At 43.8% G+C, this 19473-nt stretch overlaps 3 protein-coding genes across 4 annotated transcripts in view; 2 read left to right on the forward strand and 1 right to left on the reverse strand.

Annotated features, from left to right (window-relative positions):
• Positions 1-1996, reverse strand: part of LOC118504589 — a 33598-nt gene extending 31602 nt beyond the window's left edge. The window contains exon 1 of one of the 2 annotated variants that reach the window (XM_036039244.1): positions 1893-1996. The gene's annotated coding sequence lies outside the window, so the exon portion shown is untranslated. The other variant, XM_036039243.1, reaches the window with a different exon arrangement.
• LOC118504597 (leucine-rich repeat-containing protein 40-like) overlaps positions 1-19473 on the forward strand; it is a 36872-nt gene that overhangs the window by 15742 nt on the left and 1657 nt on the right. The window lies entirely within an intron of this gene.
• LOC118504590 lies at positions 14401-18341 on the forward strand. The gene is made up of 2 exons (XM_036039247.1): positions 14401-15093; positions 15748-18341. Exons 1-2 carry the CDS (start codon positions 14404-14406, stop codon positions 18112-18114), a joined length of 3057 nt encoding a protein of 1018 aa, XP_035895140.1. The 5' UTR covers positions 14401-14403; the 3' UTR covers positions 18115-18341.

A 19473-nucleotide genomic window follows, 5' to 3' on the forward strand; every position in this document is an offset into this window, starting at 1 on the left:
ACCCGCTGGCAAGAATTTCGACACTTTCCTATCGAAACAATTTTCTATGTACGTGGTGTTTTGTCTCGCTCTTAATGTTTCGGAAACCAGCTGTGGCTAATTGCAACTGGCCGTTTGGCCCCCGGACCACACCGGGCACACTCCCCAAACGGCACGATTTGGTGGCGGCCTTACCCAAAACGCAAGGTACCACGCTTTCGTGAAAGCGCCAGGCTAGCCAGACCTGTCAGTTTCAAACGGTTTGACGTTGGCTGTGTAACACCCGCCAATCGAAACGATCTCGTATTTGGGTTTTGCTTTACCGTTTGCTTCATCCAACTCCAAAAAAACAAAACAAAAACTAAACAACTATAAACCGCCAGCAGACCGATCGCCCGAAAGCTTCCAGAGCAGAACTCCACATGCAGGCAGAGAGTGGTGGCCCTCGTGGAGTGAAACCGGGCGTTTGAAACGTCCTCTCGCTAGGAGGAGGCGTTTCCGGCTGGGAGTAGCTGCAAATTTATCGACCGAATGCGCGCACCGGGCAAGCAGTGATGGACCGATAGGCGGCTGGAAGCAAAACGCTCTGCCCTGCTGGAACGCAATCAGATCGTAACATAAGAAACGAAAGCGAAATTCCTCTTCGCGGGTGCTGCCCTGCAAATTTGCAAACTACCGACTGGCGCGAGCTGGTCCGTGCAAGATTAGCAGCTTCATGGTACGGGAACCGGCAGCACCCTATAATAGAGTGCGGGAAGAGCCCTTTATGCGTTTGTTTCTATACGTGCCTGCAGCTACATCATTCACTGCGTTTGTCCACAATCTGCAATTCAATTAGGAAGCATGAAGATATGATCGTGTGTTGTGGTTTTAACACCGGGCTGATAAAGCAAGTCTAGCGTCTCTGATGGTGGACAAGCAAAACTTTCAACAATAGTGTGTGGTTATAAAACTTTATAGAACCTCCCCCCAAATAAAGGCGACAACTTGCTGGTTGTGATTAAAAAAAAGCACATAAACTGGAATGGCGCTTGTTGAGTGAAACACCACTCACCCTAATAATATCGGTTTTATATGGGCTATAAAATCGTTTGAAAATTTTTCAATCAAAAGAAGGCTAATGATGCGACAAACGATTCAATGCTTCAGGTTCTAGTGGGAGAAAGTAGGTTAGGAAGCTATCAAACATTGGCCGGCATTTGACGCGAACAAGTAGAAATCTTACATTTACCAACACGCATCGACACTTACGACTTTGTTTACTAGCTACGGGCGGATGTTATGATTCAATTCAGCTTCACTCATGTTGATAGATCCCTGGTTTCAGGATTCTGCAGGTATTAACTGATCACTATTCCATCTTCTTCATGGAATGGAATGTAACTTCCTCTTGAAGAGAATTCTTCCTCATTCGGCTCCGATATCCCCAGCACAAAGTAGTGTTTGCTTACAGCATATCTCTAACGAAGTTATAGTGACTGAAAGCAGACACGGGAGCACTGGAGGGCGATAAACGATCGGGGCCGGTTATCAGTTCCTGTTTGCACTTTGCACCGCTGATGACGAGGAAGCACCGAGAAAGCAAATGCTAATACACTGTCACGTACAAGCAGAGGTGCTCCATAATCGATCCCTCGAGGAGTCGTCGTTCGGTTGTTTTCCTTTTTTTATCCACTTCCACAACCCTACACACTAACAAACGACCTTTCTTTCCTGATGCAGCCGGATATGAAATGGGTTGGAGGAACGCGGTTTAGGATCACGATCCAAACACTCCGATTTGATCGACATTCGGACGTAGTGAAATGAAGCGAAACAATCGTGGCAGGTGATCCCCGGGAGCGTGCATACTAAAACAAAAAACCCGTCCCGGACCCGAGGTGAATGAGGAAGGTAAATATACACAAACACACACGCACTTGAGCACCGAGCACACAAACTGCACCGTGTGGAAAACGGTGGACCAACAAAAGACCCCCAGCGACACTGATCTGATTGCGAGTCGAGTTCGAAGCAGACTGACGCAACCGTAACTTCAGCGAGCCGGCACAACCCTCTGGCAAGGTTTGGCGAGTGAGCCACCGCAAAGAAAGTTGGCTCGCCGTCTCACCACAACAACAAGCTGCTCACACCGACTCATACACAGCGTCCCTCACACTGTGAGCAGCTTTTGTTGTGGTGAGATAGAGTGAGCAGAGAATTGTTGAGGCTCGTGGTGAGAATCGTGATCAGCGTGAGTAGCTCGGGGAGATGCATCGATTGAAGGAAAAAAAAAAACAAACATCGCGTCGTGTTTTTGGTATGATTTTTCCCCCCGTTTCGTTTTGCTGCTGATGTAAGATGCGTCGTTTGTTGTTTTTGACCAAGATATGTGTCTCCGTGCAGACCGAGATGCCCGCCTTTACAAACGTCGAGTGATGGATATCACTCACATGTCTGATAGTGGTGCGTAAAAGTCGGTGAAAAACGCAACGCGTAAACTGGTTGGTTTTATTGCTTACAGCTCAGAGGAAATTAAAATTCACCAGACCAGATGTGCGGTCTGGTTCGTGGTAGGGAAACTTTATCTTTCGTTCCCTGAACGCAGAGCAATTCAAATACTCAGAAGAAGATTGAGCAAGACGAAGGAAAAAGCATCGATCGAACTTTTCGGTGTTTTGCAGATGAAAAATCTCCCGAAAACCTTATCCGGCGGTAGTATATTGACCTGCTTTAGTTTTTAAATGCAAGCAAACCGATTACCGAACAACCTTGCGGCCGTACTATACCGTGCGGGTGTGGAACAGGAAATTGTTTACGAAAATTTCGACCTAATGATAATGCTACTTTCCGGCGGCGGCACTCGATTCGTTGCCCGCAATTATCGAGTACTCCCCTCTGGTGAGGATAAGGTGAAGCAAGCTCGGAACCCTCAGGAATGGACGCGAACGAACTTTGTTCGTCCAGTGCTTGATCGCTCGAGATCGCAAGATTGATAGTGAGTAACCTTTGGCAAGCTTGGGTGTTGGGGCTGTTTTTCCCACCTGGTTCCGGTTCGTATCGATCATCAGCTCAGCGTCCTGGCGAGCTATCGAGTTTTCCTCACGTCGGAAGACGGCTTCAACAACATTCAACGCTCAGGTAGGATAATGATACCAATTATTCAATCCCATCAGCATACTTGCGATACGAGATTGTTACACTGGTTCGAGCTGTATCACAACGATGCTCAGCAAAACTGTCCAGCGTTGGTCCAGTTTTTGTTGTGCTGTGGTGTTTGTGCCGCATTTTACTACGCAATCGCTTTCCTTTCTCGCAGTCTCGCGATGCCTAAGCTTTCGTCGGCCAGGTACACCAGGTACCACGTGTTGTTTACCATCGATCATCAAGCTGTCGGAAAGCGGGAATAACTTCCCGTAGATCAGCCTGTGCGAGTCGCGTAATGTCCGTATCGTGGTCACCATTCCATGTCCATACCATTCATGCTACAACCATCGCGATGTCTTTGCGCGAACAAAGTGTTCGGAGGTGCGCGCTCGTAGCGTAAATGTGGCGTTGCCATCGCTCTCTTCAATTGACTGAACGCTCACACAGTACCGTTCGTTGTGAGTGAAAACCACAGCCGGTTGGCGCTGCAATTGAACAGTACTTGCGCGACCAATACTAACGGGACTGTGCATCGAAACTGGGGGAGAAAATTAAAAAAAAAAGCCTCACGAAGCTGCTCGAAGTACGGAAGAAAGAAGGGCTCACAGTGTGCAGTGCGCATCCTATGGACCTTGACATATTTCGCTGGCATTACTGTCCATATTACGCCACTACGCGCGATCGTTTCCCTAATCGGGGAAGGGTTGCCAACGCTCCTCGCACCTTGCCAAAGGCTCACACACCGTAACGTGCAGGCGGCCGGCACTCCAATCGGATCGCAATCACATAATAAGCAGCTTGAAAGGAGGAAAACCCGAAAGAAACGCCCGAAGACCTGACGCTGACGGGTGGGTTGAAGAGGTGATTCATTTCGAGCGGAAAACCATAACTTTGCGCCCAAAATTGCCAAATTGGTTGACAAATTTTCACAGCTTTCTGCCTTTCCATGACGCTTTTTGGGCTCAGAGCGAATGCATTATCGGTTGCCCGGCTAATGTGCGTGCGTGATTTCTGTTTGAGTTATATAAAGTTAAGGATTTCCAAATATCTATCTCGCTCGCATGGCATTCCGGCGGGAGTGAAGAAGGCATGGGAAAAAGGGGAAAAATCTTAAAAGCACTACCACCACTAACACTTTCCGCTTGACCGCACATCGGAATTCTGGCCCGAGGATTCTGTGGGGGGGTTGAAAAATTAAAACAATCCCCCCTTAATGGAAAACGCTAATTCCACTGGGAGAAACCGTACTACGCGCTGAAGGTTCGTTAGGCCGTTTCGCTAACCCAGAACGGTCATTGATTTTTCCCGTATGTGTGCAATTAGTGCGATGGGGTACGATGTTCGTTGAATTAAGTGATAGCCTCAGTGTCAAACGAGAACCAAAAAAACGGGACAGAAACTTTCAATTAATGTCTTAATTTCTACCTTTTCGCCTGTCTTCGGCTGGTATTATTGGTTTGAGTTGGGCTTGGCTAAGAGGTTTGCCGATTGTATTTTCTATCAAACTGTATCGTCAAATGTGGATCTTCTTCCATTCGCACGGTGCGATACTGTTACATCTGATACGTGTGTGTTCCTCCCGCGTGGAACCGATACAGGTGAAAATGAACCAAACAGGCCGTTCGTTTAGATAAGAACGTGCAGAAATAAAAGCTTCTTTTTTGGGGATGGGATTTTCCTTCCCATCTGAGCGGTTCGCAATCAACGGTACTGCGAACGGCTGGCCGAATCCGAATGTAAGAACGTAGAATTGGGTGCAATTAGCATTTTGGGGTACGGGTCTCAACCTGGCGACGAATGCCGATGTCGATGGTGATCACATAATTTAGATAACTGTTCGTAGCGCGTAGGACGCTATCTCGATAATTACGCCGGTGTAATTTGGATTACAAATCAGCGCCCTGAGACATGGCTTATGGCTTCGAGCATGGGTGGTTTATTGCTCATGTTTTTCGCTTGCTTTCTTCCAGGTCGACAATAATTCCCAAAAACCACCGAATTAGTCAGAACACCCGATTTCGCCACATACGACCATATCAAGATCTCATTTGCTAATCGGATAATGTTAACAGAGAGCAGCACTCGGTGTGGTGGGCAAGCGAGCAAAGGAAAATCCCAAAAAACTAATGCTCCCATTCAGATCTTTTATTAGAAGGCAGAAAACCAGGCACACAAACAGACCGGCGGAAAATGATTAATGAAAAACAAATAGCAAGTGCTGGGCTATCGCGCTAAACACGCTTAAACAACATTAGGGGTGTTCACGCTGGGGAGTTTTTGTTGTTGTTGTTATTTGGTTTTGTTTTCCGGGGGAAATCATTTCCCGAAAACCCAATTGCTTTTCACCACCCGGTCCGAATCTCTCGCCATCTAATCCACTGCAATTGATTGACCAGAATCAAGCTATCGGTATATCACACGATCGATTCCCGTTAGATGATGGGTGCGAGTCGTGCAAAGAGGTGCCAAGTTGTGCTCGCGTTAGGTTGCATTTTCTCCACACCGGTTGCTTCTCTGTTTACTCTGCTGGCAGCCGTTGAATGAGGGAACGCTGTGAACAAAACCACCTGAAACAATCATCCCCATCAACAAGGGTGCTTTGGTGTTTGGTGCTGGTGGTGTAAGCGTGACAGAGTGTGCAGAATGTGTAGCAGCGTGAGCAGCAAGAATCATACCAACAGGCTGTAGGTTCCGTGAGCCGCGGGCAGAAACAACACCTCCACCGGGAGGGAAATAAAGAAACGTAAACAACGTTGCACCTCTACAAATAATATGAATAGTAAACTTTATGTACACGGCGAAAAGCTTCTGGAGCTTGGGAGGTGTTTCGGAGGTTAGCAGGAAGAAAACAGTGCCAGTGGGAGCGGAAGCAAACTGTGTTGCTGTGTGTCAGCTGCAACGATGTAATGCACTAGCCGAAAGGGTAGTGCAATTGCGATGTGTTACCGAAGATTGTGTCGAATTTGCAATGAGCGATGAGTGCATAGTGCGTGCGTCGTTATTTCGTAATTTGTCTTTTATGTGATGTTTTATCCAAAAAAATTCATGGAAAAGCCAAATTAATTACAAAATGCTTGAATCATTGCGGTTATGATACTATAGAAGATTGTTAGCGACATTTTATAGGGTTCGTCGCTTTTAAAATTTGGTTGAAGTCTTTCGTTATGGTTTACTCGGCAGCATTTTCGGACAGTCTTTTTACCGTTGAAATGTTTAAAATAGTTAAGCATTTTGATAAATAAGTGTGCTTGTGGTGTTCTGGTGGCAGAAATGAATACGGTGCGGGCACTCACTCGGCGGGAACGGGTATCGAATCCCGTCCGAACCATCTCCCCGTACGCACAGACTGACTATCCAGCAACGGGTAAATGAAATCAAAGAAGCCAGAAATGGCCGAATAAGACGTTTTGAGGTTGTAGTGCCAAAAAAGAAGCTGAAGTTTCAAATACTGTCAATAATTTTTTTTTTGTTTTAATCGTCTAAAATTTAAATTTTTCTTCCTCTGTACAACAATCTTAACTGGAGAAATTTACAACGTTTAGTTAAACTTTCTTATAACCGTTTGGTCATAAAAAAAATTTTATTAAACCTAGAGATAATTTTACAACTCGACTTATCGTTTCGAACTCCTAATTACAACTGATTTATCATCGCCCAGCTTGTGCCCTACTGTCGGGAACCCACGATGGTTCCCACGGTTTGGCCACGTTGGCTCTCCACGTGCAGCGGTGTCCTTTTCTGGAGCTGTCTGCGCGTGGCCAGTGTCGCGTTGCTCGGCGTCTTCGTCGTCATCGCTTTGCTCGGTGCATTCTGCTGCGTTGCAGATTCTCGATGCTCGATGCCGTTCTGCGTTGTCGTCTTTTAGCCCATGCTGCGATGTCGTCTTCGATGCGAGATCAGCTTAACTCGGCTACGATGTCTTAACTCCTCCCCTCTTAAGTGACTTTGCCCTCAAAGTCTCGCTGCTGCGTGGAACGAGATAGGTCGGCTGACAAAGGTTTCGAGTTGTTTCGCTTGAGTCATGTCTATTTTTACTGTAGTTCTCTTGAATTGGAAGAATAGAAATATTATACATGCGCATATGCATATTAACGCAAATGTTCCTCCAAATATGTTAAATTTCCATCTCAAGGAGTCGTTTTGTAGGTTGATACTTTTTAGCTTTTCTCTGTGTTCTATTGTGAGGTTTTGTATCAGTTGAAGAGGCGGTCTATGTTTGATTTCGCCTTTGTCAATGTTAATTCCTGTTGTTGACTTAAATGGTTTACCAGGAATGGTGACTTCATTGTTTGAATAAATTTCTCCATTAATGATGATGTTACAATTTTCGAATTGTATGACGTAGGAACCGTTCAGTACTTGGTTCATTTTGCTGCAGTTTGATGCGATTTCTGCTATGACGTCATTGATTAGTATTGTGTCTTCTTTGATTCTTTTTATGAAGCCTTGGCTATAAATCTTTTCGTAGTCACATTGTGAATCTTCTCTTTTCACAATTTGTTGAATGCATGTTGTGGGTTGTTGTATGCCGATTTGCGGACATATATAAACGTCTTCTTGTTGTTGGCACTTCTCTGCCATGGAATATACGTGGGTTTGATTTTGTAATATATAGTTCTGTGTGACGATTATACGTGCATCGTGTTGTATTATCGAATCGATATAGTCGTATTCGTAGATTTTTGGAGATAGTTTGGGGAACTTTAGCATGTATAGTATATGAGTTTCATTTACTGCAACTTGGGCAGTTGATTGCCTTAGCAATTCTTCCGGTGTGTTGTATTTAATGTTATTCTTTTCAAGGAACTGTTCTATTGAGGTCAGATCCTCAAGGGATAGTAGCTTACTGCTCGGAATCCCGTGTTTAGCTAACAGTATAGCGTCTTCTATGACATCCAATTTTTCTTGTAACATATTTATGTTGGGAAGTAGAATAAGTTTTCGATTTTCTACTTGGTATGACTCGTAGCGTTCGTTCTCGATATTTACGACTTGGTTAGCGACATCAGTTATTTGTTTCAGCCTGTCGTTGAAACCTTGGTTGATTATTATTTGTTTGTTGCTTTCTGCTATCAGGGAGTTCATTGTGGAGTTAATGACATGTAGGTCGTCGGCGTCAGGAGTTCCAGCGATCCATTTCCAAACTTTACCTATCGTGTCCCATCGTTTTTGCCTTTTCACAAATGGTTTGATTTTCGCCAAAGTGTCCTGTAGCATGCTAGCTTTTATTCTAATTAAATTGTCGATAGGTTCAGTAAAAATTCCATTTGGACTATCTAGCAATGTTTTCTCTATTGTTTCGTTGATATCGGCTAAATCTATTGGATGAATTGTTCTAATGTACCCAATTTGTACTTTAGCTTTCCCTATCGGTATTATGGCTAATGGATCATTTGTTACATTATGTATCTTAATTTTACTCGATTCTATCGATGAAATAGCGATAAGGATTGTACTGAAATGATAAGAATAATGAATCAATTAGTCGGATTTCTTAAATTCACTTTATGAATTTTTCTGTTATGTGTATCGATTACATACGTAGGATAATTTTCTTTAATCTTTACCATATTGAAACGACTATCTCGTTTATTATTTGTTTTCCTCTTTTCGTACGCATATTGATTTGGTTCATAGTCTTTATATTTCTTATCTTTCATCTTTTCATTTTTCTCTTCGAATAGTTTTATAATTTTTTTATCAAGTTTTTCTCTTAATAACGCTCTGTCTCTAAACGACATTTCTTCCGATTGTTCTCCGATATATACGTTTTTGGGGGTCTCTTTCGTAAACGAATGAATGGTGTTGTTGTATTTGTATACAGCCTGTTGCACTAAATTTTTATCTGTGATTTCTGGGTTTAGTGCCTTGATACACCTGCCTATCTCACGAATTGTTGAATGGCATCTTTCGATTTGACCGTTTGTTTCTGAACGATTTACGGGAGTTTTAAAAATAGATATACCTAGATTTTTAATCATTTGCTCTATGACATTTGAAACAAATGTGCATTCGTTATCAATTACGATATGTTTTGGTAAATTCCAATCATATAAAAGTTCTTGCATTACTTCTTTTATATCTGCAATAGATTTTGATTTGATGAATCTTACTTTGAGATATTTGGAAAATTTATCTACTGATGAAAGGTACAGCAAGTTTGAGTTATACGCAAATATGTCAATGTGAACAATTTCACCTGGATATCTGGGGATTGGAGTCTTTATTGGTATAAATTGTTGTGGTTTCCTATCATACTTTTCCATTTTGCAAATTTCGCAATTTTTTACAAATGACTCTATTACTTTTCTCATCGTTGGGAAATAAAATCTTTTAATGCATTGTAATGAATTCTCTTTCGAATTTCTATGTGCAAAATTATGAATGTTTTTAATTTCGTCTAGTTGTTTTTCTTCATTTGTTAAATCTTCAACTTGTATTTGAGAAAATCTACATCGCATTGTTTTCGGATTGAATAAATTTTTATACACTTCTTGAATAAGACCCATAGTTACTTCATCGGTTAGTATACCGTTAATAATGTTAGGATTGAGGAATCTTTTTAGTTTGTCTGTTAAATATTGGTTAGTAAATTCTGGTTCACAAAAAATATGCCTTTTAAATTTTGGAAACGGCGTCATCATTTCATAGGACGAATTGTTAGTTGTTTTAAATATTAGTTGGTTATGAAAAGCGTTGATGGGGGCTTCAGTAGACAGTATATATTCACTGCTATCATCATCAGCGGAATGTTGTGTTGGTGTTAGAGAATTAATTTGGATTCTTGATAGCGCATCCGCTACAACGTTAGTTTTTCCAGGTTTGTAGCGTAACTCATAATTATGTTCCTCGATGAACGCTTTCCATCGTTTTAGTTTCGCATTGTTATTTTTTGGCGACATTGCATATGTTAAAGGTTGGTGATCTGTTAGTATTGTTATTTTTGCACCATATATGTAATTGCGCAAGGAATGTAAAGCCCAAACTATAGCAAGCATTTCCTTCTCGTTGGTAGCATAGTTTTCTTCCGTTTTCGATAATGTTCTGGATATGAACGTTATTGGTTTTTCAATACCATTGATTTTTTGTGATAAAACACCTCCGATTGCTTTGTCGGACGCGTCTGTGGTTAATATAAAACCATGATCAAAATCGGGGTACGCTAAAACGTCTTCGGATGATAAAATTTCCTTGAGAGTTTTAAATGCGCGAGTGGCGTCTTCGTCAAATTTAATCGGAAAATTTTTTGATTGATTTTTTGTAATTTTACAGTGGCCTTGGCCATCCTCTCCTCTTAAGAGTTTTGTTAGAGGTTTTGCTAGAGCAGCATAATTTTTAACAAATCTTCTATAGTAGCCGGAGAGTCCTAGAAATGCTCTAAGCTCTCGGATAGTTTTAGGTTCGGGATATTTTTGTATGCTTTGAATTTTTTTCTCATTTGGTTTCAGACCATGTTCTGAGACAATGAATCCTAAGAATTCAACTTCAGTTCTTAAAAATTCTGATTTGTCTGGTTGTATTTTAAAATTGGCTTCGCGTAATGTGTTCAAAACAATTTCCAAATTTTTCAAATGTTCATCAAATGTCTTTCCAAAGACTATTATATCGTCGATGTAGACATGACAGATTTTTCCGATATGTTCCCTTAGAACATCATCCATGACCCTCTGAAATATAGAAGGTGCATTCTTTAGACCGAAAGGTAGTCGTAAAAATTCATATTTCCCATTGTTAATTGAAAAAGCGGTTTTTTCGATATCTTTTTCTGTCAAACGAATTTGATGAAAGCCTGATGCTAAATCAAGTGTGGTATAATACTTATTGTTTCCTAAATTCGAAAGAACTGTTGACGTGTCTGGAATAGGATATCTATCACTCTTAGTTTTTAGGTTTAGTTTCCTATAATCGATCACAAGTCGATACTTTTTTTCGTTAGATGCATCAGCCTTTTTGGGTACAATCCAAACAGGTGAGTTATATGGTGAGCGGGATGGTCGAATTATACCATTGTTTAGTAATTTTTTTATCTGTGTCTCCACTTCATGTTTGAGAGACAAGGGGTATGGGTATGACTTACAGTAAACTGGTTCGGTGTCATCCGTAGATATGGTTGCTTCAACCTTTGTTGTAAATGGTAATTTCTCGTCAGGTGGCTGAAATAAATCTTGAAACTTGTTAAGGAATGAATGTAATTTTCCTTTTTCTTGGTTGTTAAGATGTTGATCTCTTATTTCGATCCTGTTAATTTCCTGTAACGGGTATAGTAAGAGAGGTATTATTTTATCTTTTATAATAAAGTAATCTCTTTTGGCATCTATGAATGCTCCCATTTCTTTGATGGTATCGTAACCAATAATGGCATCGAAAGTTTTCAGTCCTTGTAGATGATAAAATTTTACATTTACATCGGAATAAGGGGCAAATATTTTAGCTTGTGAATATTTCGTGACAAGCAAGTCTCCTCCTACTGATGATACGATAAAGGGTTTCGTTACGTCATGTGAGATTTTCGCATGTTTTGGGTTTATGAAATTCTTATTGGATCCTGTGTCAATTAAAATTTTTATCTGTTGTCCTGCTTTACCATGATATATAAAATAGGGCAAAGCAGACTTCATTCTAAAAAATTTAGTTCTGCTGTACATGAAGTGTTGTTTGTTTTCTCCTGTTTCTCTACATTTCTCATGTATCGTTCATATGACGCCTGACTTTCAGTTTCGTCTTCATATGGATTTCCTTCTTGCGGAAATGTTTCTATGTTGAAAGCTCGTTGTCTTTTCATAGGCCTTACATTGGATGAATTGGGCCTATTCGCGTAATTAATTTGTTGTGACCTAATTGAATGGTCAACTTCCATCGGTTCTGGTCCGCGGAATTGGTTCGTATGTTGCATGAAATTGGGTCGGTTAAAATTTGATCGTTGAAATATTGGTCGTGTCTGATTTGGTTGATAAAAAGCTGGACGCTGGAAATTTCTTGCATGATTCTGGAATGGCTGGTTGATTCCAAAATGTGGTCTTGTGTTGTTTGTCATAAATGGTCTGTTGAATTTGGATAATTAGTATAATTAATTAATTTGCATGAAAATATTTTGAATTGTTATTGCATGAAAAATAAACAACACTTGACAACACTACGAGCAGAGAGTATAAACCAGACGCCAATGTAAGAAAAGTGAACTAGAGTAATTGAATTATGTACAAATCTGACGGTTGAATAAACATTACAAAAGCAACTTCCAAACGCATAACACATATTCAATTATCCGCTACAGTTTTAGAAATTCCCAAATATCACAAGTTTCCTCCCTTCACGACCGGTGTAATTTATACATTTGGTCCTTCGAACCGGATCGGTGAAAGGAAGCATTACGTGCAGTGAAACTTGCAGCAGGACACTACGTGTTCACAGATTTGGGAATAAACGGCACTACGTACCGTTTATGTACAGTGGTGATTCAAAGTGTGATATTTCTCCGTTTAAACCCGTTGTGTTTTTCATTTCCTTTGGTTGCCCCGCTATCACGGGCAAAGGAGACGTTTGTGAAGTGTTCGTGAAGATTACATCGTGTCACGAACAAGGAACAGAAAAGCGAGTGTGTAGTTCGATCGGAACGCGTAAGAAAACCGACGCCACCCACGCCATTTCAAATTTGGCACCCATAACTGCAACGACACCCATTGCGTTTTCAAATTTGCGCCATTCGAAATTTGGTTTTGCGTACAAGTTGCATCCAAGTTACAGTGAGATTATCCTACGCGCCAAAAATTCAAAGAGAAAATGGCGAAACAATTAAAAGCGTTTCAACTGAAAAAACGCCAAGCTGCCGAGCTAATTAAAACCGTGGAACAGTTCACCAGTGAATATACCGATGATAGAGTGAGTGAAGTATCAGTGTGTCTAGACCAGCTGGAAAGGTATTACGAAGATTTTCTCCAGGCAAGCGCGAAAGTTTCGGAGCTAGATGAGGATGGGGCGGAAACGTATGTGGCGGAACGTTGCGAAATGGACACGCGTTACCGACGCGTGAAGGGTTTCCTTCTACGAAGGCAACCCTCGAACCCGGGTGTGAGTGATTCGGTGTTGATCGCGAATTCAACGATGAATACTACGGGACGATCGAGTGCTGTGAATGTGCGTCTGCCGAAAATCGAATTACCTACGTTTGATGGTGATTCTACCAAGTGGCTTACTTTCCGGGACCGATTTGTAGCTATGATTGATTCTTCCGCGGACATTCCTAACATCATGAAGCTGCAATATCTGCTGTCGTCGTTAAAGGGTGATGCTGGATTGCTCTTCGAGCATACCACCTTAACAGCAGATAATTACGACGTGACGTGGACTGCCTTGCTGAAGCGATACGACAACCCGCGTACGCTTGTTCGCGAGTACTACCGGAAGATTCATCACCTACCGACAGTGAGCCGTGAAAGGGTGGATGAATTGGCGCAGCTCGTGGATGAATTCACGCGGCACGTGAACGGGCTGAAGAAACTCGACGAGCCCGTTGAGTACTGGGATACGCCGCTCGCCAACCTCTTGCTGATGAAACTGGACACGGCGACCATCTTGGCTTGGGAAAACCATTCAGCACAGCACACGAAAGATAAGTACAAGGAGTTAGTAGATTTCCTTCATAGTCGTGTCCGAATCCTTAAGTCAACGCGTGAGTTTTCCCATACTGAACTAAATACGAGAATGGTGGCCGGTAGCAAAAAAATATTCGAACATAGACCAAGGTTGGTGGGTAACACAGCGACGGCAGGAAGAGCAATACCGCATATGTCAGCGCCACAGCCACCACAACCACCGTGCATTTTTGGTTGCACGGAGGCTCACCATTTGCGGGCTTGTCCGGAATTCGCAAATAAGGACGTACCCCAACGGCGGGAAATCGCAACACGAGAACGGCTGTGTTGGAATTGCCTGAATCGTCATCACCAAGTGAGGGATTGCCGCTCGTCGTACCGGTGCACTACGTGCAAGGCACGACACCATTCACTACTACATGTGAATTCAGCGGTGACCATGGCTGCGCAATCCGATGAGGAAATGGTTCTTCTGGAAACGGTCCTTCTCCAGCTCGTGGATGATCACGGCAACACGTATGATGCGCGGGCACTTCTCGATTCGGGATCGATGTGCAATTTCGTTTCCGAAACCATGGCGCAGCGATTGCTAACACCGTTGTCAAAGGTAGACGTTGCCATATCTGGTATAGGGCAACACATGCAGCACGTCAAGGGTTCCATTACAGCGGCCGTTCAATCGAAAGGGGCTGACTTCTCTACAACAATGGAATTTCTTGTACTAAAGACTCCGTCGGCAGATCTTCCAACCACACCGATAAACGTAGAGTCGTGGTTCCTCCCGAATATAAAATTGGCTGATCCTACTTTCCACGTCCCCGGAAAGGTAGATGTGGTTATTGGCGGTGATACATTTTGGGAACTACATACTGGAAGGAAGCGGTCACTGGGCGAAGGAAAACCATGGTTGTTGGAGACACCGTTTGGATGGGCGATCTCTGGGAATACTTCCCGTTGTTCTGGGCCCAATTTGCGGTTGTGTCACCTGGCAACCAATGAAGGTGACATTGCAGCTTCGCTACAACGGTTCTGGGAGGCTGAGAGCATTTTAGAAGGCCCTGCGTTGTCTTTGGAAGAAGACCTGTGTGACAAGTATTATGCTTCCACGACTACGCGAAATGCTCAAGGTCGCTATGTCGTGTCGTTGCCGCGAAATGCCAAACCGGAGAAAGTCCTGGGTTTGTCAAGGGATATAGCAGATCGGCGTTTGTTGGGAGTTGAACGGCGGCTAAAGGCCAATCCTGTAATGGAAAAGGAGTATAAAAGGTTCATGGTAGAATACGAGCAGTTGGGACACATGGTGAAACTCACCGAACCTGTCGACGATAGTGAGCCGCACTGCTACATCCCTCATCATGCCGTGATTAAGGAGTCGAGTTCTTCAACCAAGGTTCGTGTTGTTTTCGATGCATCCTGCAAAACAACATCGGGCTACTCCTTGAACGACACCTTACTCATTGGCCCAACGGTACAAGATGATCTGCTCACAATCATCTTGCGATTCAGGAAGCATTCTGTCGCATTAGTGGCAGACGTGGAGAAGATGTACAGGCAGATCCTGCATTATGATAAAGATCGAAAACTGCTACGCATTCGATATCGGGAACGTTCAACCGAACCAATAGCAACGTATGAGCTACAAACGGTGACCTACGGTACCGCATCAGCTCCGTTCTTGGCCACTCGTACGTTGCAACAAATTGCGCATGACAACAAACAGGAGTACCCCAAAGCCGTAGACCCGGTTCTGCATGATTTTTATGTGGATGACTTGCTGACTGGTGCAGCAAGTGTTTCAGAAGCCATCGAGACACGTAAACAGATATCATCGATGTTGGAATCAGCGGGCTTCTCACTAAAGAAATGGGCGTCGAACATACCGGCTGCGCTTGATGGTGTTTCAAGCGCCGATTTGGCCATCAAATCAGTTCTAGACTGGCAAGAAGACCAAGCAGTCTCAACACTGGGCTTGGTTTGGGAACCATCCAACGATATGTTTCGGTTTCGGGTGGATTTGCCAACCCCTGCAGAAGAGCTGACACGATGCCTGGTGTTATCATACACGGCCAGAATCTTCGATCCTCTTGGTCTGTTGGGACCAACGGTGATACTCGCCAAGATGTTCCTGCAACGCCTATGGGGATTGAAGCACGAGGGGAAGACGCTGGACTGGAATCGTCCGCTACCAGCGGAGATTCAGGAAGAGTGGAGGAGGTTCCACTCAACGCTCTATGTGTTACGCGAACTGCGAGTACCTCGATTGGTGGCACATAGCAATCCGGAAAGGCTGCAGCTGCATCTCTTCGCGGATGCATCTCAAGGAGCCTATGGAGCATGTTGTTACGTACGCTCGGATTCGACACGGGGCTCTACGGTTAGATTGCTAGCGGCTAAGTCCAAGGTGGTGTCCCTCTCAAACACACATTCCATCGCCAGATTAGAACTGTGTGCAGCACGGCTAGCAGTACACCTGTTCCAGAAGGTGATTCGAGCACTCAACGTTTCATCGTCGACGGTTATCTGTTGGACAGATTCCATGACCGTCATGCATTGGCTCAAATCATCACCTCGTCGATGGAAGCCGTTCGTCGCCAACAGGGTGGCGCAAATACAAGAGGAGACCCGAATTTCATGCTGGCGTCATGTTCCTGGTAGCGATAACCCGGCGGATGATATATCGCGCGGGTTGAGGCCCGAAGAGTTACTGCAGTGCGAGCGATGGTGGCAGGGGCCACGTTGGTTGTCCTACGGACAGGAAGAGTGGCCGGTGGAACCAGTACTCGCGAAAGAGAACGAGACGGACATCGAGGAGCGGTTAGCGGTGTCCAAAATAGTCATCACCTCTACGACGTGTGACTTTAGCAACACACTTTTCGCACGTTATTCCTCGTACGGCAAGTTGCGAAGGGTTGTTGCTTATTGCTTGCGAATCCTCTCCAACCTCAGGGCGAGCAAGTCAACGTCGATCAACAGCGTCAAGCGGAATACGGACATGAAGACGCTATTGAGTTCCGTTCCACCGCTTACAGCGGCGGAGTTGCAGGATGCGGAACTGAGGTTGTGTCAACGGGCACAACATGATTCGTTTGCGGAGGAGATGGACGACCTGAAACGAGGAAAGCTGGTGAGCGGAAGGTCGAGACTAAAGTGGTTGTCTCCATACCTCGACCCAAAGGGTGTGTTACGCGTCGGTGGCCGGCTTGGTAACGCCAACATACCAGAGTCAACCAAACATCCGATTGTCCTCGCTGCATCACATCGGCTGTCGACACTACTGGTCGAGAACACTCATCATCAAAAGATGCACGCGGGGCCACAATTCATGTTAGCAACAATCCGGCAGAAGTTTTGGTTGATTGGGGGCCGAAACTTAGCAAAGAGCGTGTACCATCGATGCCACACATGCTTTCGGAACAAGCCAACGCTGGTGAAACAGGCGGTAGCTGATTTGCCTAAGTCACGAGTGACACCAACGCGACCGTTTGCCGTCAGCGGCGTCGACTACTGTGGGCCGTTTTTGTTAAAGTCGACCGTCCGCAACCGAAGCCCAACGAAGGCATACATCGCGATATTCGTATGTTTCGCGACAAGGGCAGTCCATATCGAGCTGGTGAGTGATCTCACATCGACTGCTTTCCTATCAGCACTACGTCGCTTTGTCGCGAGACGTGGTAAAGTAGCCGAATTGCATTCGGACAATGCAACGACGTTCAAGGGCGCGGCACACGAGTTGCATCGCATCTATAGGATGCTGAAAATCGATGAGGGTGATAGGAGAGCGATCTTTGATTGGTGCGCAGAGAACGAACTGGTATGGAAGTTTATCCCCCCGCGTGCGCCTCATTTTGGAGGACTTTGGGAAGCGGCAGTTAAGTCCGCTAAAAGGCATCTGTTAAAGACGATAGGAGTTAGAAGTGTGACGCAAGAAAATATGCTTACCCTTCTGGCACAAGTTGAGCTTTGTTTAAATTCGCGTCCATTGATACCAATATCAGATGAGCCAACAGATTTGGAAGCACTAACCCCGGGCCATTTCTTGATAGGGAGTAGCATGCAGGCGGTACCACAAGTAGATCTTAGCAAGATTTCTCCGAACCGTTTGAAGGAGTACCAATTAGTGCAAAGGCAGATGCAAGAGATTTGGGCACGGTGGTACCCAGAATATCTACAGCAGCTACAGGCCAGGGCAAAGCACGCGAACAATACACCGGTGAAGCTAGAAGTGAACCAATTAGTGATCGTGAAAGAAGACAATACCCCACCTGCAGTTTGGCCAAAAGGGCGAATAACAGCTTTGCACCCAGGAAAGGACGGTGTAGTGAGAGTAGTAACTTTACGAGTGGGCACAGGAAAAGAAATTGTTCGAGCCGTCAGCAGAATCGCGTTACTACCCAATCCAATCGAACAGAGAGGTTAGAGCGGAAGAAGGATACACGTGGGAAATAGTAAACAACAGTTGTTGACATTTGGAGCGTCAAGTCAAGTTAAGTTTACACGTCGATCACATAGTTTCATGCATTTAAAAGAATTCTCTTTTGGTGGCCGGAATGTTGAATTTGGATAATTAGTATAATTAATTAATTTGCATGAAAATATTTTGAATTGTTATTGCATGAAAAATAAACAACACTTGACAACACTACGAGCAGAGAGTATAAACCAGACGCCAATGTAAGAAAAGTGAACTAGAGTAATTGAATTATGTACAAATCTGACGGTTGAATAAACATTACAAAAGCAACTTCCAAACGCATAACACATATTCAATTATCCGCTACAGTTTTAGAAATTCCCAAATATCACAAGTTTCCTCCCTTCACGACCGGTGTAATTTATACATGGTCTTTGGTGGTTTTGAAATACTCGTGGTGGTGGATGGGGAGTTGGGAGTGGTATTAGGTTCCTTGGTGCTGATGGGGGTGTGTTTACCTGTCTTGGTCTTGTTAGTAATTTTCTACATTCCAAATTCTGGAATGTTATGCAGTAGCTGTATGCTGCTGCTAGAGAAGTCGGTTCGTAGTTTCTTATGAATTTGTATACGTCTCCATCTAGACCTCTGATAAACGCATCTATTGCCTTTTTATTGTACGTCTCTATCATTGCTTTTGAGGCTTCTGGGTGGGCAAATCTGCTATCCGTTTTTATCTGATTCGCAATTAGCGAAAGCAGTCTATTTATTTCATCGTAGTACGTCTCTAAAGATCGACTCTTTTGGTGTGCGCTCATTAGTTGGAAATCGAGCGTCTCCAAGTCGCGTTTCTCTCCATAGTATGTGATAAGCGTTCTCCTTATGTTATTCCAGTTGATCCCTACGTTCGATGCGACTAACGCATCGTTAGCTTCTCCTCTAATCTTTCGTCGAACAAACTTGCATACCATATGGTATTTATTTTGCTGTTCTTCTGTATGACCAGGAGTAGTTTCGTATAACCTGATCAATCCATCAACGTCGCTGATCCAGCTGTTGAGTTCGCTTGGATCTCCACAAAAAACGGGAAGGTCTTTCACCAAACCTGGGATCTTCTCGAAAGTCTCCGGGTTTATGGCGCTGCCGTCCTTTTTTACGAAAAATAGTGGAGGATCTCTATAATCGTCCGTTATATTGTTCTCTTCTAATCGTGCCTCTAGGGCTGCGATTCTGTTGATCAATGCCTCCATTTCGTAATTACTCTCTTTTCCTTCGTTATCTTTCTCTTTTATTGAAACTGAGAATTGTCGTAGTGATTGGACTAATTCCTCCAGTTTGACTAATCTCCTAACTTTTTCACGAATTTCA

Source organism: Anopheles stephensi, chromosome 2 (assembly GCF_013141755.1).
Source record: "Anopheles stephensi strain Indian chromosome 2, UCI_ANSTEP_V1.0, whole genome shotgun sequence".
NCBI lineage: Eukaryota > Metazoa > Arthropoda > Insecta > Diptera > Culicidae > Anopheles > Anopheles stephensi.